At 54.7% G+C, this 17,021-nt stretch overlaps 5 protein-coding genes across 5 annotated transcripts; 4 read left to right on the forward strand and 1 right to left on the reverse strand.

Moving 5' to 3' along the window:
* Window positions 1-152: 152 nt before the first annotated feature.
* On the forward strand, window positions 153-913 carry J4E79_000746 (uncharacterized protein; the record flags this gene model as incomplete). Its single annotated transcript, XM_049349661.1, has 2 exons — window positions 153-421; window positions 475-913. The coding sequence occupies 2 exons, from the start codon at window positions 153-155 to the stop codon at window positions 911-913; spliced, it is 708 nt and encodes a 235-aa protein (XP_049216448.1).
* Window positions 914-2,014: 1,101 nt separating this feature from the next.
* Window positions 2,015-5,034, forward strand: J4E79_000747 (uncharacterized protein; the record flags this gene model as incomplete). The annotated part of the gene is made up of 5 exons (XM_049349662.1): window positions 2,015-2,149; window positions 2,363-2,779; window positions 2,833-2,932; window positions 2,980-3,542; window positions 3,589-5,034. 5 exons carry the CDS (start codon window positions 2,015-2,017, stop codon window positions 5,032-5,034), a joined length of 2,661 nt encoding a protein of 886 aa, XP_049216449.1.
* A 2,503-nt stretch (window positions 5,035-7,537) lies between these two features.
* On the forward strand, window positions 7,538-8,921 carry J4E79_000748 (uncharacterized protein; the record flags this gene model as incomplete). The annotated part of the gene is made up of 2 exons (XM_049349663.1): window positions 7,538-8,429; window positions 8,482-8,921. 2 exons carry the CDS (start codon window positions 7,538-7,540, stop codon window positions 8,919-8,921), a joined length of 1,332 nt encoding a protein of 443 aa, XP_049216450.1.
* A 2,024-nt stretch (window positions 8,922-10,945) lies between these two features.
* J4E79_000749 (uncharacterized protein) lies at window positions 10,946-12,034 on the forward strand (the record flags this gene model as incomplete). The annotated part of the gene is made up of 3 exons (XM_049349664.1): window positions 10,946-11,101; window positions 11,151-11,600; window positions 11,657-12,034. The coding sequence occupies 3 exons, from the start codon at window positions 10,946-10,948 to the stop codon at window positions 12,032-12,034; spliced, it is 984 nt and encodes a 327-aa protein (XP_049216451.1).
* Window positions 12,035-12,594: 560 nt separating this feature from the next.
* On the reverse strand, window positions 12,595-15,365 carry J4E79_000750 (uncharacterized protein; the record flags this gene model as incomplete). Its single annotated transcript, XM_049349665.1, has 2 exons — window positions 12,595-14,279; window positions 14,330-15,365. The coding sequence occupies 2 exons, from the start codon at window positions 15,363-15,365 to the stop codon at window positions 12,595-12,597; spliced, it is 2,721 nt and encodes a 906-aa protein (XP_049216452.1).
* Between the last annotated feature and the right edge of the window lie 1,656 nt (window positions 15,366-17,021).

A 17,021-nucleotide genomic window follows, 5' to 3' on the forward strand; every position in this document is an offset into this window, starting at 1 on the left:
AATTTGGAAACAAGCACGGAACAAGCATGGCACTATACCTCTTGAGCTACGGAGGGGAAAGCTTGGGCTGTGATATGGACAGTATAAAGCAATAGCACTTGGCCGCCGTCTTGGGTACCAGCACCTCATACTCAATCAAACCAACAGAAACCATGTTCGGCCAAACAGCACTCTTCGCTTTAGCCCTCGCGGCCCCAGCCCTCTCCCAAGTCACCGAAGGCTTCGAGAACGGCTGGGACCAAACCGCCTGGCCAACCTACGCCCCAGACTGTTCGCAAGGCGGAAAAGTCACTCTAGACAGCACGACGGCGCACACAGGCAAGAACAGCATCCGTGTTGACGGCGCAGGAGGTTTCTGCGGCCACATTTTCGTCGGCACGACGAAGATTCCTGCCGGAGATGTTTACGTGCGGACGTACTTGTAGGCCTTCCCTTGACTGATAAGAGAAGGAACATGAACTAACATACCTACAGCAAAGCATCCAAGCCCCTAACCGACTCCCACGTAACCTTCATCACCATGCCCGACTCCGCCCAAGGCGCAAAGAAACACCTCCGCATAGGCGGCCAATCCAAGATCCTCATGTACAACCGCGAAACCGACGACGCCACCCTCCCCGACCTCAGCCCACAAGGCATCGCATCTTCAAAGGCACTTCCCACAAATGTCTGGACGTGCTTCGAGTACCATCTCGGCACCGATGGCAGTGTGGAGACGTGGCTGAACAATGCGACGATTCCGGGATTGACGGTGGGCAACGGCGCGACGAATGCGAATGCGGGGCAGTGGACGAGGAGTTCGGTCAAGCCGAAGATTACGGGCGCGTACTTTGGCTGGGAGAGTTATGGCGGAGATACGAACACGATTTGGTATGATGATGTTGTTGTTAGTGGGAAGAGGATTGGGTGTTAGATGTGCCAAGGATGATGGAGATACTCCAGGGTCGGGACTTGTACATAGTGGAGCTAGGACTTGTAGATATTGAACTAAAGGTTACTGCATATGGAAGTATCGTTCGACATGAGAATGAAGGCTCTGGAAGTGGCGTAGACGTCTAGATGGTGTCAGTATGATGAAACTACCCAGGTACACCAACAAACGCCAGATGTCTCTCCACATCAATAACATGCCTCTACAACATCGTCGAACCTTCCTCTTCATGCACCAGGAAACCACGATAAAGTCATCGTGACACAAGTCCCCTGTGACTTCCGCCCGCTCCGCCGCCAGGTAGGTGCCACGAACCAACCCCAGAACAGCGGGGAAACTCCTCAATCTCCTAAATTCCCTCACCACATGTCATCTGAACACATTCCACTCCACCAAAGGACCGGCTGCACCCCTTGGCGCAACATCTTTGCCTGAGAGATAATCACATCGCAACCTGCAATGCACCCTGCTCGATCGCGACAGTATCGCCTGATCGCGCATTGTAGCAGATAGGCTGACGACAACGCCGCTTGGCGAACCCCAAGCCAACGCCACAAACCCTGCCACCCTGCCCTCACCACCAATGTAGACACACGGGCGTGGGCGGTGAAGAGGCATGCGCGCACTTCCAAGTCTTCATGCCAATGTCGATGCAGCATGGGTAGCTCGCGATGTTCAGCACGAGGACGCACTTTCACCATCACATGGGCAAGGTAACGCAAATCACAGCTGCACGTTATTCACTCCCCAAGTGGCATTTCAAGGAACTTGCAGCTTAGCTTCCGCAGCCCGCGCCGCAGCGGACAGAAAGTTCAAAGGTCCAAGACGCCGTGCGAAGACACGCCTAGACCCTGGGCTGACGCTCCATGCCGCTTGCGACCTAGAAGGTTCGGGGCTTTGGGCTGGGGCCGTTCGCTGGAATATTAACGACGGTATATGTTAGCCTGGGGTATTCGCTGTTTCTCTTCACACGTTTTAAGTACTCTGGGGTAGTGAGCTTTTTGTGGGGGAGTGTGTTCTGCGTTTGTCTCTCAGCCTTGCTACTACGACTATACCAGACCTACCGGTTCGAGCTCGTTCGACATGTCTTCTGTTATGGCATCTGCGAGTGCGGCGCCCACGGAGCCTATCAAGGCTCCGCCGCAAGCGGGCATTCTTGAGGGTGTCAATCCTGTGCATTTTGACAAGAATCATCCGATTATTCTGTTTATCGTTCAGGTACGTCGTCTTTAACATTCCAGACATTGGGTTGGGGGGCTTAGCTTGGTGAGACGCTTCACCAATCTAGTACTACCACCATATCTCAATATCTGCGCAACCTCAGTACCATATCGCTGGCTCTCCACCCGCAAGCCAGGACTCCAGTTAGAGTCGTTCTTGGATATCTGCCAAAATCTTCAAAGAGAAGCATACTAACCACCACCCCAACAGGCAGGCATAATCATCATCTTCTGCCGCGCCCTCAACTGGCCCCTCTCCAAGATCCGCCAACCACGCGTGATATCCGAAATCATCGGCGGCATCATCCTAGGCCCCTCGGTCATGGGCCGGATCCCCGGCTTCCAAACCTCCATCTTCCCAACCGAGTCCATGACCAACTTGAACCTAGTCGCCAACCTCGGGCTGACGCTATTCCTCTTCATCATCGGATTGGAAGTCGATCTGCGGTTCCTACTCAGCAATTGGCGGCCTGCGCTGAATGTGGGTTTGGCGAGCATGGCGGTGCCGTTTGGACTGGGTTGTGCGATTGCGGTGGGGTTGTATAATGAGTTTAAGGATGAGCCGGGAACGGTGCAGATTGATTTTGCGATTTTTATGCTGTTCATTGGTGTGGCTATGGCTATTACTGTGAGTTTCGAAAGATTTGAGGGGGTTCGTTGTCGTGCTAATTGGACATATAGGCTTTTCCGGTGCTTTGTCGTATCTTGACGGAACTGAAACTGCTCATGACGCCGGTCGGTGTTATTGTTCTTTCAGCGGGTGTTGGGAATGACGTTGTTGGTGAGTTGCACAGCTTCTCCGCTAGTATTTCGACTAATTTTCTGTAGGATGGATCCTTCTCGCTCTCTGCGTAGCCCTCGTCAACGCTGGTTCCGGTCTCTCAGCACTGTGGGTCCTCCTCACTTGCGCTGGATATATGATATTCCTCGTGTACGCCGTCCGGCCAGTCTTCGTCTACGTTCTGCGTCGATCCCGCGCACTCCAGGATGGCCCGAGTCAAGGTATCATCAGTCTGACCTTGCTCATCGCATTAGGCTCTGCCTTCTTCACTGGTATCATTGGCGTTCACCCCATCTTCGGAGCGTTCATGGCAGGACTTATCTGCCCACACGAGGGTGGTTTTGCTATCAAAGTCGCTGAAAAGATTGAGGATCTGATTGGTGCACTCTTCCTCCCGCTCTACTTCACTCTCTCGGGACTGAACACCAACATCGGTCTTCTGGACTCTGGTATTGTGTGGGCGTACGTCATCGGCGTCTGCGCTGTCGCGTTCTTCTCCAAGTTCCTGAGTGCAACACTTGCAGCTCGCGGAAGCAAGATGCTGTGGCGAGAATGCTTCGCTGTGGGCTCTTTGATGAGCTGTAAGGGATTGGTGGAGCTTATCGTCTTGGTAAGTAACCCTACTCACAGCTTCAAGCCAGCACTAATTGTCACAGAACATCGGACTGAATGCCAAGATCCTCAGCACTCGAACCTTCACCATCTTCGTCGTCATGGCCCTCGTTACTACCTTTGCATCGTCTCCACTGACAATGTACTTCTACCCTCCCTGGTATCAGAAGAAGGTTGAGGCATGGCGTCGCGGCGAGATTGACTGGGACACTGGCAAGCCTCTCGACGGCTCAGACGAAGGTGCCGATGGGATCAATTACGAGAAAATGGCTGCTGAGAAGATCCAACGGATGACCATCTACCTCCGTCTAGACAGCATGCCCAACCTGTTGGCTTTCACTTCGCTCTTCGGTGGAAACGCGGACAAGCCGGCGCCCAAGACGCACCCATCGAAAGACATCAGCACAAGCAAAGAGACAGGCGAGACGTCACTTGTCGAGACTGCACCATCACGACCAGTCGAAGCCTACGGTCTCCGACTACTCAACCTCACCGACCGTGGCTCCTCCGTCATGCAGGTCTCGGAGCTAGAATCCTACACAGCCTACGACCCAGTCGTGAACACGTTCCGCACCTTTGGCCGTCTCCACAACCTTGCTGTCAGCGGCGAAGTGCTCGTTGTGCCGGAATCGTCTTTCGCCGAGACCCTCGCTACCCGTGCATCTGACTCCAACTTCCTAGTCCTGCCTTGGAGCGAGACAGGCGGTATGTCGGAGCAAGCCATTATCGAAGACAAGGGAACGAAGAACAAGCTAGCCGCTTCAACGTACAACACGTTTGTGCACGACACACTCGAACAAGCCAGTATACCCGTAGCAGTCCTGATCAACAAGAACTTTGGCGGCAGCAAGAACAAAGAGCAGAAGCAGCGACTGAAGCTTACCAGGACATACAGCAGTGTTAGTTTGTCTAGCGCCAGGGACAAGGCGGTCACAGCACCCATCGCGGATCGAAGCCACCACGTCTTCTTCCCCTTCTTTGGTGGCAACGACGACCGGACTGCACTACGTTTGGTTCTGCAGTTAGCCGAGAACCCTCAAGTCACTGTCACCGTCGTGTACTTTGATGTTCCGGAGTCTGTTATCGACCAAGCGTCGCCCGTCTCATCAACGGTTCTAGGAAAGGCCGGAGAAGTAGTCACAACGACGACCACATCTCGTGAGCAGGATGCAGCCTTCTTCGCTTCGCTCCGCGCCTCACTGCCTGTCGATCTAGCAAGCCGTGTCGTCTTCGAGACTATGGCTTCCACTGCACCTGTTCAGGATGTCATTGCCCGCGCGAGCATTGAGGTCGGGCAGTCGCCGAGGAACGCTGGTGATCTCATCGTGCTGGGTAGGAACGTAGCAAGGAACAGTATGTTGGAGAGGGAGAACACAGCAGACGAGATAAGGAGTAGCTCGAGTGCAGCAGCAACACTGGGTGTTCTTGCTGAGAAGGTCTGGGAGGGCAGACTGGGAGCTAGTGTGTTGGTTGTCAAGGCGGGATTGTGATGATGGCATAGCTGGTGTTCAAGGCGCTTGGTATGGATATGGAGGGGCACCACTGGATTGGGATACGATACGTTACGACTGAGATACCTCTTGGCTAAATGAAGGTTGCTTCATGCTTGCGTAATCCAACGCTGAAACTCGGTCCCACCCGTTGCACTGTCCGTGATCAGCGACAAGGAGCCATGTCTCATGCCAATTTTCACTATTTCCCGCATGCCTGCGCTCTTTTGTTGAGTTTATGGCTTGTCCTGAGATCATGGACGCGATGCGGCTCCGCATGCAACGTGTGGCAATCCACGAGTAGACTTGTACGTCCTGACCGGTCTCAACTCACCATTGACGCCTGACCGGGTACGCGTACAGTACGGGCTTCCGCACGACCGTCGCATGCAGGGCGTATGCTCACGGTACACGTGCCCTTACCAATCTCCGTGGTGCGTACTCGGTGCTACGTGGGGTGTGTATCTAAACCACGGTCCACGTCACCTTCCCCGGTCGTGCTGCGGCTGTTCTTCAACCGTCGCAACCCAGTGACTCATCATTCATCGACAGTTTGACGTTGATGAGCATACCGGCGGAAGATCCTCGAGGGAGATCGTGGGCCATTCGTCTGCTGTGACGTTTTTCTTACTCATGATAGGCCATGGTAGAGGCAGAGATGTCGTGATGTGGAGGTGAGGATGAAGAAACTTCCGTACGTTGGATCAACGGATAAGCTCGGAGTAGATGAGGAAGAAGCGGTGACAGGTGGCTAGAAAGCCATGGAACGAAAAAGCAGCTGTGGGTCGAGTTGTTATCAGCTTTCCACAGTACATACAGATATTGTGGGTGTCCAGGATGACTAAATGGTGCCTCAGGTTCTCCCGAACCCAGCCGCGTAGACTTGAGTACCTGCACTACGGTTGCATGCCAGTGTAAATGAGGACGAGGTGTTCTGGTAGGCTTCTCTTACGTGTGCACGAGCCAAGACGAACGCTGTATGACTGCAGAGTGCAACTGCTCAGCCCTGCGCATGAGTAGGACTGCGAAGATGTGGAACAGTTAGTTTTGGAAGATCCTATGCACGTACGGAATCCAATGATGAGGCAGGCAATGCTCTGTCGCACACGTCGTAATCGGGTTATGACTTGCAGTCGATCCCGAAAGATACGCCACCGAGAAGCCCCGTGCCGCGCATGCGCCTCACAGGGGGCTGTAGAAGGCGAACCATGTAACCAGGACACGGGGATTTTGAAAAAGGATGGAAAAGTTCACGATGCTAGTAGAGATGGTCGAGGCGCTGCTGGCAATTCTCCGCGAATTGGTGCAGAAATTCATGTCCAACGGTCTTGGTCAGTGTTCGGGTGGAGTCGTCGTGTAGACGGACGCGTGGCTAGCGAAGATCAACGTCCCCACCAGTCCACTAGGGCGCGCCGCAAAGGTAACCCCAAGAGGAAGCAACGAGGGACAGGGGAGATTGAAGATGGAGTCGTCGCGTTCGCGTGCAGTTGAGGAAGCTTGCGAGATGAATGCGTACCCATTGTATATGGGAGACGTGTCGCGCCAACGCAGGTCTCGTCACGGGCGGGCCTGAGGCAGCGCTGGAGCCCACTGCAAGCGATAACGTAATGTGGACAAGGCGCGTCATGGCGACGTGAGGGCAAATTCAGTGAGCAGCTTCATCGCAGCTGGTGTAGTGCAGTTGAAGCTCGACGAGCAATACCACCAGCAAAGCTTGAGTAGCTTCGAGACCGGGCAGGGCCTGCTTGGCGCGAGCCACCAGAGCGTCGGAGCTGGAGAAGCAGTCGACGGGTGGTGATTGCGACGCTGATGCCAAGAGCGGCGATTCTAGAGGGTAAAGTGGTTCACCAAAGATTGCGCAACTGTAGTGCGTCGCTGCCACGCTTAGCGAAGCGTCTGCCCCTGCGTGGAACAAGTGGATGCACGTGAGAAGCAATGGAGGATAGAGATGTGTGTTGTAGATACGCGGCATGCGCACCAGAAGGGCAGATAGGGCGGAGGATACCCTGGGCAGGGCAGCGGGAGCAATGCTACGCTGATCTGACGGTGGTTGCGTGGTCGCAGGGCCTGCGTGCGGGTGGTGGGTGTTGTGGTTCTAGACATGAGGAAGCCGCGACAGGGCCGCGTCAACACGGCCCAAAGCGGTAAGCGCGAGTCGTCGTCGTCTTGCCCCATCCCTCAATCAATTACCCTCGTCCGCACCTGTCCAACCCACGACTCCACCACCTATCGACGCCCACACCCGTCACCCAGCGCTGTCGAGCCGCCTGCACGAGAGAAAGAGACTGCCAGCTCTCTTCGCGCCCACGAACCGCAGAATTCCCAGAATATCTGCCTGTGGCTGTCTCGTTGCTGCGCCGCCGCATCATCGGGCTGTGCACTGCCAATCCGCAGCCGCTCGACCACGCTATACACCCACGACACCCGTCACCCGCCCACGACCTTCCTGACCCGCCATCACCGCGCACAACGACACTGCGACTGCAGCTCGCACCCGCCCACGATGGAATACAACACCAGCGCCCACCGCGCTCAGCAGCCCCAGCACGTCGACACGGACCGGCTGGCGGCCGACATGACGGAGCAGTTTCGTCAGGTCCTCAGCACCAAGCGCATGAACGAACTCACATCACGCTCATCTCAATCGCGCTCCTCATCACCCGCACCGAGGGACTTTGGCACTCCACAGCCGCCGCCGTCGCAGTCTGCCCCGCCGACGTACGCTTCCATCAGGAACATCCCCCTCGTCCCTGAGGCGCCTCGCGATGCGCGCTCCCTCCGCTTCAAGAACATGCTGCACTCACTCTCCAACATGCCCGTTCGATGGGAGAACCCTGGACTCCTCGACGAGGCTCTTCGCGTCATCCCGCTCGAGCAGATCTACAACGAGGCCGAGGAGGAGAGCCAAATATTGCAGGCCGAGGCCGAGAGCATGTCTGCCGGCAAGAAGGCCGCCTGGGGCTACCAAGACTGCGTTGTCCGCGCACTCCTCCGATGGTTCAAGCGATCCTTCTTCTCGTGGGTCAACAACCCGCCATGCTCGCGATGCTACTCACCAACCGTCGCCGTTGGCATCACTCCACCACTACCCGACGAGCAAGCCCGTGGCGCCAACCAGGTAGAGGCTTACCAATGCTCCCACGAGGCCTGCAAAAACTACGAGCGCTTCCCACGATACAACGACGCATTCGTCCTGCTGCAAACACGCAAAGGCCGATGTGGCGAGTGGGCCAATTGCTTCAGCATGCTCTGCCGCGCCGTCGGCTCAAGAGTACGCTGGGTCTGGAACGCAGAGGACCACGTCTGGACCGAAGTCTACTCAGTGCACCGCAAGCGATGGGTACACGTAGACGCCTGCGAAGAGGCATGGGACAAGCCCCGGTTATACACTGATGGTACGTTGCTTCTTCCACACCCACACCTTTCATCTGCTAATCATTTTCTCAGGCTGGGGCAAGAAGCTCTCCTACTGCATCGCCTTCTCAGCCGATGGTGCCATGGACGTCACCCGTCGGTACGTCCGCGACGCTAAGCACGCTGCTGAGCGCAACCGCGCACCAGAGGCAGTCCTCCTCCACATCATGGACGAGATCCGAGCAACACGACGCGCCAACATGTCCAAGCAGGACAAGTTCCGTCTGCAGGGCGAAGACATCCGCGAAGCCAAGGAGCTCCGCCAGAGCGTCATCTCATCCATTGCACACGCTGTCAGCAAACTCAAGCCAGAAGACATCATCAACGCTCAAGTCACCCGCCGCCTAGACCCCGATGCCCAGAAGGCATTGGAGGGCCGCATGAGCGGCAACGCCCAATGGATACGAGCGCGCGGCGAGGGTGGACAGGGTCAACAGAACCAGCAAGACCCTCGAAACCAGCACCCGCGCTGAACGCATCCGCTACCCCACCTTCCATTCACCACTCCCGGCATCTTTCCATCGCGCCATGCCTACAACGTAAGCCGAGTCAGCAGGGTGCGCTGCACCTAGCTCTCGAGCATGTAGAGCCCGATAGACGACGAGATACCCTTCCGACATACCCCCGCAACATTCGTTACGCGGACGACACTCCCGCTTGTATAACATCGAGTCTTTGGTTCTTGGTCATTTCGATTCATTTGCGCCGGCGTTCCAGGAGCAGCACGCAAGAGACATGCGATATCTTTTAATGTCTGCACCCACCTCGGCAGAGGCTTTTCTATTGTTCCCGCATCACTTTGGCGACCGATTTCACTGCTTTACTGCATTCTTCACTTCATCTTTCCGTGTGCACGCGGGGTTTTGCGGCACTGTTTATACCATTTTGCCATTTTGGATTACGACTTGCGATATTTCCTATGTCTTTTCTGTATGTTTACGAGCATTTTGGCACTTGTACGCACGACGTATGAGCTTCACGTTTAGGTATTCGTCGCACTGCACAGTTTTGAGAATTGGAGGTGCTGTACACGGGCGCGGTGGGGATCCGTGGCAGAGAGCTGATGTGTACGGTGTACGAGGGGTCGACGCGCGTCCCGCCCAAGATGCAGAGCTTACTGCAGGCTTAGGGCGGTGGATGCAAGATAGAAAATCAGAGCCAGATTGGCCATGTTTCTGCAAACCACATGAACACTTCATCTCAACAGCTTGCGTGATTGTGACATTGTGCGCGACTAGGGCGGAAGCTGATCAAAGTCGGTATGTGAAAGATTTGCGGGGACGCGCGTTAAGAGTACGCAGGCTGGGTCAGGAACATGGCAAGTGATCTCCAGGGTCCACCCTTCAACATTGAAACATGCCTTCCACACACGTCAAACGGAGGAAGAAACCATGATGCAAGAAAGCAAACGTCATGTCTTATTGCAACCATTCTCTCGAACATCTCACTCCAGCGAAGAACGAGCGATGGCACGAATCATGCACGATCATCATCGTGACAGGCGGGCCGTTCGTTTCTCCAGCTCTTTCCCAAGGAGGTTAGCGGGCGATGCTGTGCAGAGAAAATGTCTAAAAATAACGATGGAATCCAAGTGTGTGATGACCGTCAGGCCCTACGCCAAGTGATTCTCGAAGTTCAGTGACGAGGAGTGTTGAGGCTCTGTCGCTGTGCCTCTGCAAAGTTTTGTCGACTTAGGCCATCTAGGCGTGGACCCAAGGCACTGGTGGTTGGTAATTGTGCGAGGTACTGCCGTCGTTCTTCCGACTGCTGTCTTGTCGGGTAGCGTTTGGCCGAGCTGACGGTAGCGGGGAGGGCTGAAACGACTATATCAGGTTTTGTCCTTAATAATCGAATGTATGTTTGGGGTGTTGGATAAGTCAAGAATGCAACTTTGGAATCGCAGCTGTGCATTCGCAGTGAATGAGGCACATTGCTATCCGTTCAAGCTTCAACTGATCAGAAGACACCTTCATGGCTCTCGGCACCGATATAGCACCGTACTCAGGCCTGGCAACACGCACTCTCGCCGGCAGTGCTTTGCGAATGCCAACAGCACACGCACTATCCTCCGCAGCAAAGTTGTGTCAGCACTCTTGGCCATCACAACCCACTTCAGTCGCAAGCCCACTGAGGCTGGTGAAGACTAACCCAGGATCAGCCACTGTTGGCCCCGCCGCGCACAGACCCTATGACCCCAAGCTGTGCGCCCGCTCAGCCCCCTTCGCCTGGGCACTTTGCCTTGCGCATTTCAGCTCCGCGTTTGAGGTAGTTTGTACAAAAGCTTGTGGCGGCCCACTGGATTGTCGCACTCATCGTTCTGTCGTTTGACGTTTAGCCTTGTCCACCATAATCACTTCCACGGGTGACTCCACCACAACCGCGGATTCACGATCGCTACTGCCAGCCTCTTGACTCTGTTTCTTGGGTGACATCAGTCAGCCTTACTCGGTTACCACTAAACACCAAGCCAACAACAACAACCACCGCAACCGCAAACATGGGCAAAGTCGGGCGCTTCGCGTGTATCCTCACGCCTATGTGCCTTACCCTCGCATCTTTAATATGCTTCATCATCGTCATGCTGGGCCAAACGCCATGGTCTGGCAACAACGCCCCAGCAACAGCCTTGGGGCGCGATCTCTACTTCTTCAAGGTACGTCTTCTCCCAGCCTTGCGAACCCACACAATTGACCCCACGACAGGCAGACACAAGTAAACTAGTCGAGAACCCTGAGAACTTTTTGGACAAGATACCCGATGGCATCACACCCGACGCTGCGGAGAAATTCCTCGACGCCCTCCGAGGCAAGATGGACGCCAAGGAACTCAAGGACTTCTACCAGGTCGGCCTCTTCTCCTACTGCGAGGGCGAGAAGGACGCGGAATCTGGCAAGGAGACTATCACATACTGCTCTGCGCGCAAGTTCCAGTTTCACTTCGATCCCCTCGCCATCTGGGGGATGAACGGCACCAACATCCAAGAGGTGCTCGGCGATAAATACGACAGCGGCATGAACGCGTACAAGAAGGCTGCTGGCTGGATGAACTGGGCTTTTGTTATCACGATTGTGCTCACGGCTGTCGAGTTTGTCATTGGTTTCTTCGCCATCTTCTCGAGATGGGGCAGCCTTGTTACTACTGTCGTGTCTACCGTACGTCTCCCCAACCCCAACTCCCCACATAATCTCCATACTAACAACCTGCTTAGGCACAAACTCTCTTCGCCATCGCCGCCGCCGGAACCGCAACAGCCATCTACGGCACCATAACCGGCGTCTTCAAGACGGTCCTCGAGCCCTACAACATCAAGGCTTCCATGGGCAGCCAGATGCTCTCCGTCCTCTGGCTCGCAGTCGCCTTCTCCATCTGCTCCGGCTTCTTCTGGCTCATCAGCGTGTGCTGCTGCAGCGGAAAGAGCAGCCACAAGAAAATGGTTGTTGAGAAGACCCCATACACATACGAGAGGGTTGCGTCGCCGGCGTTCGGCCAACAGGGTCACCAGATGCAGCAGTGGCCTAGCAGCCAGAAGCAGACGCCGCCTACGGGTCAGCCTACCGCTTATGAGCCGTTTAGATCGCGCGTCTAAGTGGTGGCAAGCGTTGGACAAGTAGGTTGAGGAATTGTTGTAAGAGTGAGGACGCTGGGGCTTTGATGACATCTACGACCATTTTGTGGGAATCTTTCTGGGTTACTTGTATACCCCATGGCGTTTACTATAGCATTATCGTGATTTGGCCCGATGTGGCTTTGGGCTTTGGGTAGCTTTGACATGTTGGAATGGATAGCATAAACACCATTTACATCAATATTAAGTTAAACATCTTCGTTGTTGTATTCCCTTTGTAAGGAGTAGTGGTAAGTCATGACGAAGTTCGTTTACCAAACTGCATTCTCGCTGTCTGCCTTCCCTGTGAACTCTACAATTTCTAGCAAGACAATACACTGAATGTAAACATCTGTTTGTTAGCATAAATGCATCGCCATCCATAGGAAACGAGCATCGCCATGATCAAGAACGCAACAAAGTAAGCACAGAGAAGCGAAAATGACAAAAACAACATGGCCAATTCATCGCATCAGATTAGGTATCTCTTTATACATCTACCCCTCCTGTAAATCCACCAACCATCCCAACACATACGTCTCTTACTGCTCATGCGTACCCACAAAGCGCGGCGGGAGATCCAAATCCCAACTCGGCCGTTCCACAAGCACCACCTCGGGTGCGTGGAAACTATCGTCACCGCTAATGGGGACGATGCCGAGTATAGGGCGGTACTTGAATGTATGCCACCAAGGCTCGTTCCGCTTACTTTGCTCGACTGCTCCGACTTCTCCGCCGCCGTTGATAAGCTCCTCTCCTGCTTCGCCGTTTGTTTGCTCAGCCCCTTCTTGTGTGTTTGCTCTCCGTAGGATGGTGAGGGGTTGGCTGGTGCTCTCTACATCATCGTCGTCTTCGGCATCGGCCTTGCGACGTATGGCATTGACATCCATCCACTTCTGTCTCCCAGCTTTGTCTGCGTCGTCGCTCTGGAACTTGCGCATCTTGGTGACGGGTGCTTCCTTCTGAGGAACGGCGTCACCGGCACCGCTGTTGTTCTTGAGAGCGTCGCGTTTCCGCTTCTTGCCTGCGTGGTCGGTATCTGAGATTGTGAAGTCTTTGGTCAGGTCGAACATAAACAGCCATTTCTCGCCATACAGCCATATCCGTTGTTGGGATTCTGTCACGTCCCAGATGCAGCCCTTTGCGGGGAGGTCGACTTGTTTGTACTCGTGGGGATAGCTGGAGGGTGGGTTTCGTCTTGACCAGTCTGATAGGCGGCCGGACATGACGTCAAAGAGGTAGAGCTGGTGCTCGGCAGATACCAGGAGAAGTCGGTAGTCCGCGGTAGGCAGCTCGTGCGAGTGAGGATGAGGGTTGTGTCTTGTTGGATGTACCGCGGGGTTGCCATTAGGCTCTGGTCGGTTGGAAGCGTCGGAGCTGGGCTGGAAGGAGAGCAAGACAGGCGTTGAATCGAGTCGGGGAAGCAAATGACCAGATGGGTTCCGTATCCAATGCTGACCCAAGTAGGTTATTTGTTCCCGTGATTCTTCCTCGTCGTCGGAGTCATCATCGTCGTTAGCAGCAGGTGTAGTGTCGTCGATGTCGATTTCTGGTGCAGTCGTGTCTTCATTCCCTTCCACGACCCATGTATCGACGTAACCAGCCAAGTCAACAACAGCGAAGACATTACCATCCTTGGAGAAGTCCGCATGTGCAATGGATCGTTCATAAGCTCCCGAGGGCCCACTGAGAGGACTCTGTGTAGACATGTCGCGCTCAAGTCGGTAGAGGGGCTGTACCTTCTCAAGCGCGCGAGGTGCATCTGCCGGATCGTCTGTTCGCACAATTCGGACCAGCTGGATTTCGTCGGTCGCCATGACCGCCGCGAGCCATTTGCCGTTGGACGACAACTTGAGAGTCTTTGCGCCAGAGACAGAAGGCATCTCTAGCCTGCGTACACGCACGGCTCCTGCATGCTGTAACAGGTGGAACAGCTTCACCGTGCTGGCTGTTGCGACGGCGAGAAGTCCACCGTCTCTAGAGATAGACACGGATATAATGTTCTCCTCGCCCTGCAGAGCAAGGCGTGCCACCACCTTGGGCTTCTCCGTGCCATCATCTTGAGGCTTGACGCGCCATATCCGTACTTCGGTGCTCCACCAGCTGACTAGTAATCTTGCGTCCGGGGCGCTCGTTAACGGGGGCGTAGGAGGCAATGCTGGGAGACCTCGACTAAGCTCCTTGCCAAATGTGCGGATTGGAACGACGATGGGCTGGGTGTCGATACCTGATATGTATGTTAGTCGTGGGCTGAGCAGAATGAGCGATTTTTCGTACCTCCTGTGACTACCACGCTCAGCTTGTTGCCCTCGTAAGTTGTCATAGCTTTGACGTCGTGCTCGTGGTGCCTCTGGTGTGACACCTTTCGCCATTTTCCGCTCTGTCCTTGAGCTTGACCCTTCTTGCTTGTGTAGAAACAGGTGCGGCGATCCATGCCCGCACTGAAGATGCTAGTTCCATCGCGGGTCACGGCGAGATCGAGCACGTCCGCCTCGTGTCCGGATATCCTCTGCGTTTGACTGTAGTTCTTGCCACTGTAGATTCGGATGTCACCAGTAGAGTCTCCCGATACGAAGTCGCCGTTTGACAGACATTTGACCTTCCATACTAGGATTTCCTTTGGCCCACCATGGGGGCCACTTCCCAGAGAGATGTTCCGAATCACATTTCCACTCCTTGTGTCGAAGACCCGGATCATGCTGTCGGCGAAACCAGCCAGTACTGTATGTTGGTCCTTGTATGTTATGCTCAGGGCACGCGCCTTCTTATTCGTAGCGCGGGAGACGAAGCGCTCGAAGGTGAGATCGTTGTCGTCGGTAGATAGAAGAACAATCGTGCCGTCAGCGCAGCCTGCAACAAGCTTCTGGCACGAACCGCTCTGCTCGTTTGAAGCGCCCTTGGCCGCGCTCTTCCTTGGCTGTGCAGCAAAGCACCAGACCTCGCTGTGGTTACCGTCCGAATGGCGCGCCGGAAGGCCTGTAGTGAGATCCCACTCTGTGACGCTGCTCGAGTACCCGATGCTGAAGAGCCGCAGGCGACCGGGCACCACCTTGCCGTGCGCATCGCGCGTATCTGGCTCTTGGGTCCATGCCAACCCTTCAACGCTCCTGTCTTTGCCGCCATAGAAGACCTTCTCTTGGAGCCAGGAGCCTCTTGCAGGGTTCCATATCTCGATGTTTCCGTTTGCGCGTCCAATCGCCAGTCTCAGAGAAGCAGGATCCTGCTGTCCATGTTCGGCTTCCGGGTGCGAGAATGCGAGCGCGTTGATCGCAGATGGCGGGTAGGGCACGAAGCGGGATCGATGGATATCCATGGTGAATTTCGGGGGCTTGATCAAGCCTTGGGATGTGTGAAGCTGCGCGTACGTCTATGGATGAGCGCTGGCATTACGATACTACACTCATTGTGACGGAGGAGCTCAGTCGCGAACTTCTCTCGAACTCTTGGCGAGCCGACTTTGACTTTTCGGTGGGTCCAGAGCACGGAGAAACATTCCTCCTTAACGCCGACGACCTCCGCATCAACTCCGCACCTGCCTCACGATGCTTTCAACTCGAACGGCTTCAGTCGCCTCAACGTCTCTCACAGAAAGTGCTTGGTCGTTCACATACATACTGAGAGATGATTGATCACGGTTAGGTCCCTACAACCCTGCCGAGTCCAACGCCCGGCGTCCTCGTACCACACGCTCCGATCCGCCCTTGTCCAACGCCAGAACCGAACCCTCCTGCCTGCAAGAATGCAGTTCATACAATCAGGCGGCAGATGAAGATACCGGGGGATATATAGGTCTCGCTACCTTGCGTGCGGTTGCAAACCGCAAACCAGGCTGCCTGTACCTCCAGGGGCTGCTAGGTCAAGAGGCCACTGCCTCTCGGAGACGGAGCATAACACATGTTGCTACGAGCCTTCGCCGCTGGTATCAAAAAATGGACGACTACAATGCAGTGATGAGTTGACAATACGCGGGAGATAGAATTTTGGTGAACACGATCACTTGTCGTAGCACCATGCTGTGAAGGAGCATTCTATGGATAGTGTCTCCCATCAGTAAGACTCGCTTTAAGGATACCTGCACGCCACGCTTCGCAGGCATGTTTTGAAAACAGGCACAGTGTGTATGTTGAAGGCAGACAATGTGTTGGTTGCAACTGCCATAGGTCGAGCTTTTTCGTTTACACGGGGTGAAGGACCTGCAACAAGCACATATCCAACTTTTGACGTGATGTATTTTCAAGACTATACGGTGCGGTGCAACCTTGCGACAGACAAATTATGATAAATTCGTCTCCAAGACGCGAGCGTTGCATGTAGCTTGCTGACGTTGGTCTAATGTTCCGGTGGTCCAAAACCGCCTCAAGTCTTCTGACAAGTCGTATGTTGGAGATTGCTCCGGCAATATTGCGCGAGTCAAAACTAGCTTTGCCGGGCCATGTGCGGACCAAACTCAATGTCTTCATGCTCACGTCACGAAAAACCGTTTGTAGAAGCGTTGGCACGTTAACGCTCATCGGGAAAATGCATCCCTTCGTACGGGCGGAGGCTGCATTGTTGCGCCGCAACGACGTTGACTTTTCTTTTTGGTTGAGTTATTGGCGAAGCTTTGATACATGGCTTGACTTGTTCAGATCCGTTGCGCAATAATAGTAACATAAGGATCTCCAGGGGCTGGCTTGAGATGGCAACTCCGCCTAGACCCAGGTACTGGGCTGAGTCAAGACGACCTTCAGGTCTAGTCTTTCCCAGGGTTTCATGGTCCATGACAATGTGGAAGGCGGCGCGCACGCGGTACGCGTTAAACGTGTGACGCGTGAACGCCCAAGGGGCTTTGCAAGACCTAAGACGCGTTCAGAAGCAAATATCGGGATGATCTCGCGATGAAGCAGAAGTCGAACCTTGGAAATTTCAAGGCGAGAGCTTGGACCGTCCGGCGGGGTATGTCGTTATTGCGGCGGGCCTCATCGTCCGT

Source organism: Alternaria viburni, assembly GCF_023758015.1.
Source record: "Alternaria viburni strain BMP 2772 chromosome Unknown scaffold_1, whole genome shotgun sequence".
Classification (NCBI taxonomy): Eukaryota; Fungi; Ascomycota; class Dothideomycetes; order Pleosporales; family Pleosporaceae; genus Alternaria; species Alternaria viburni.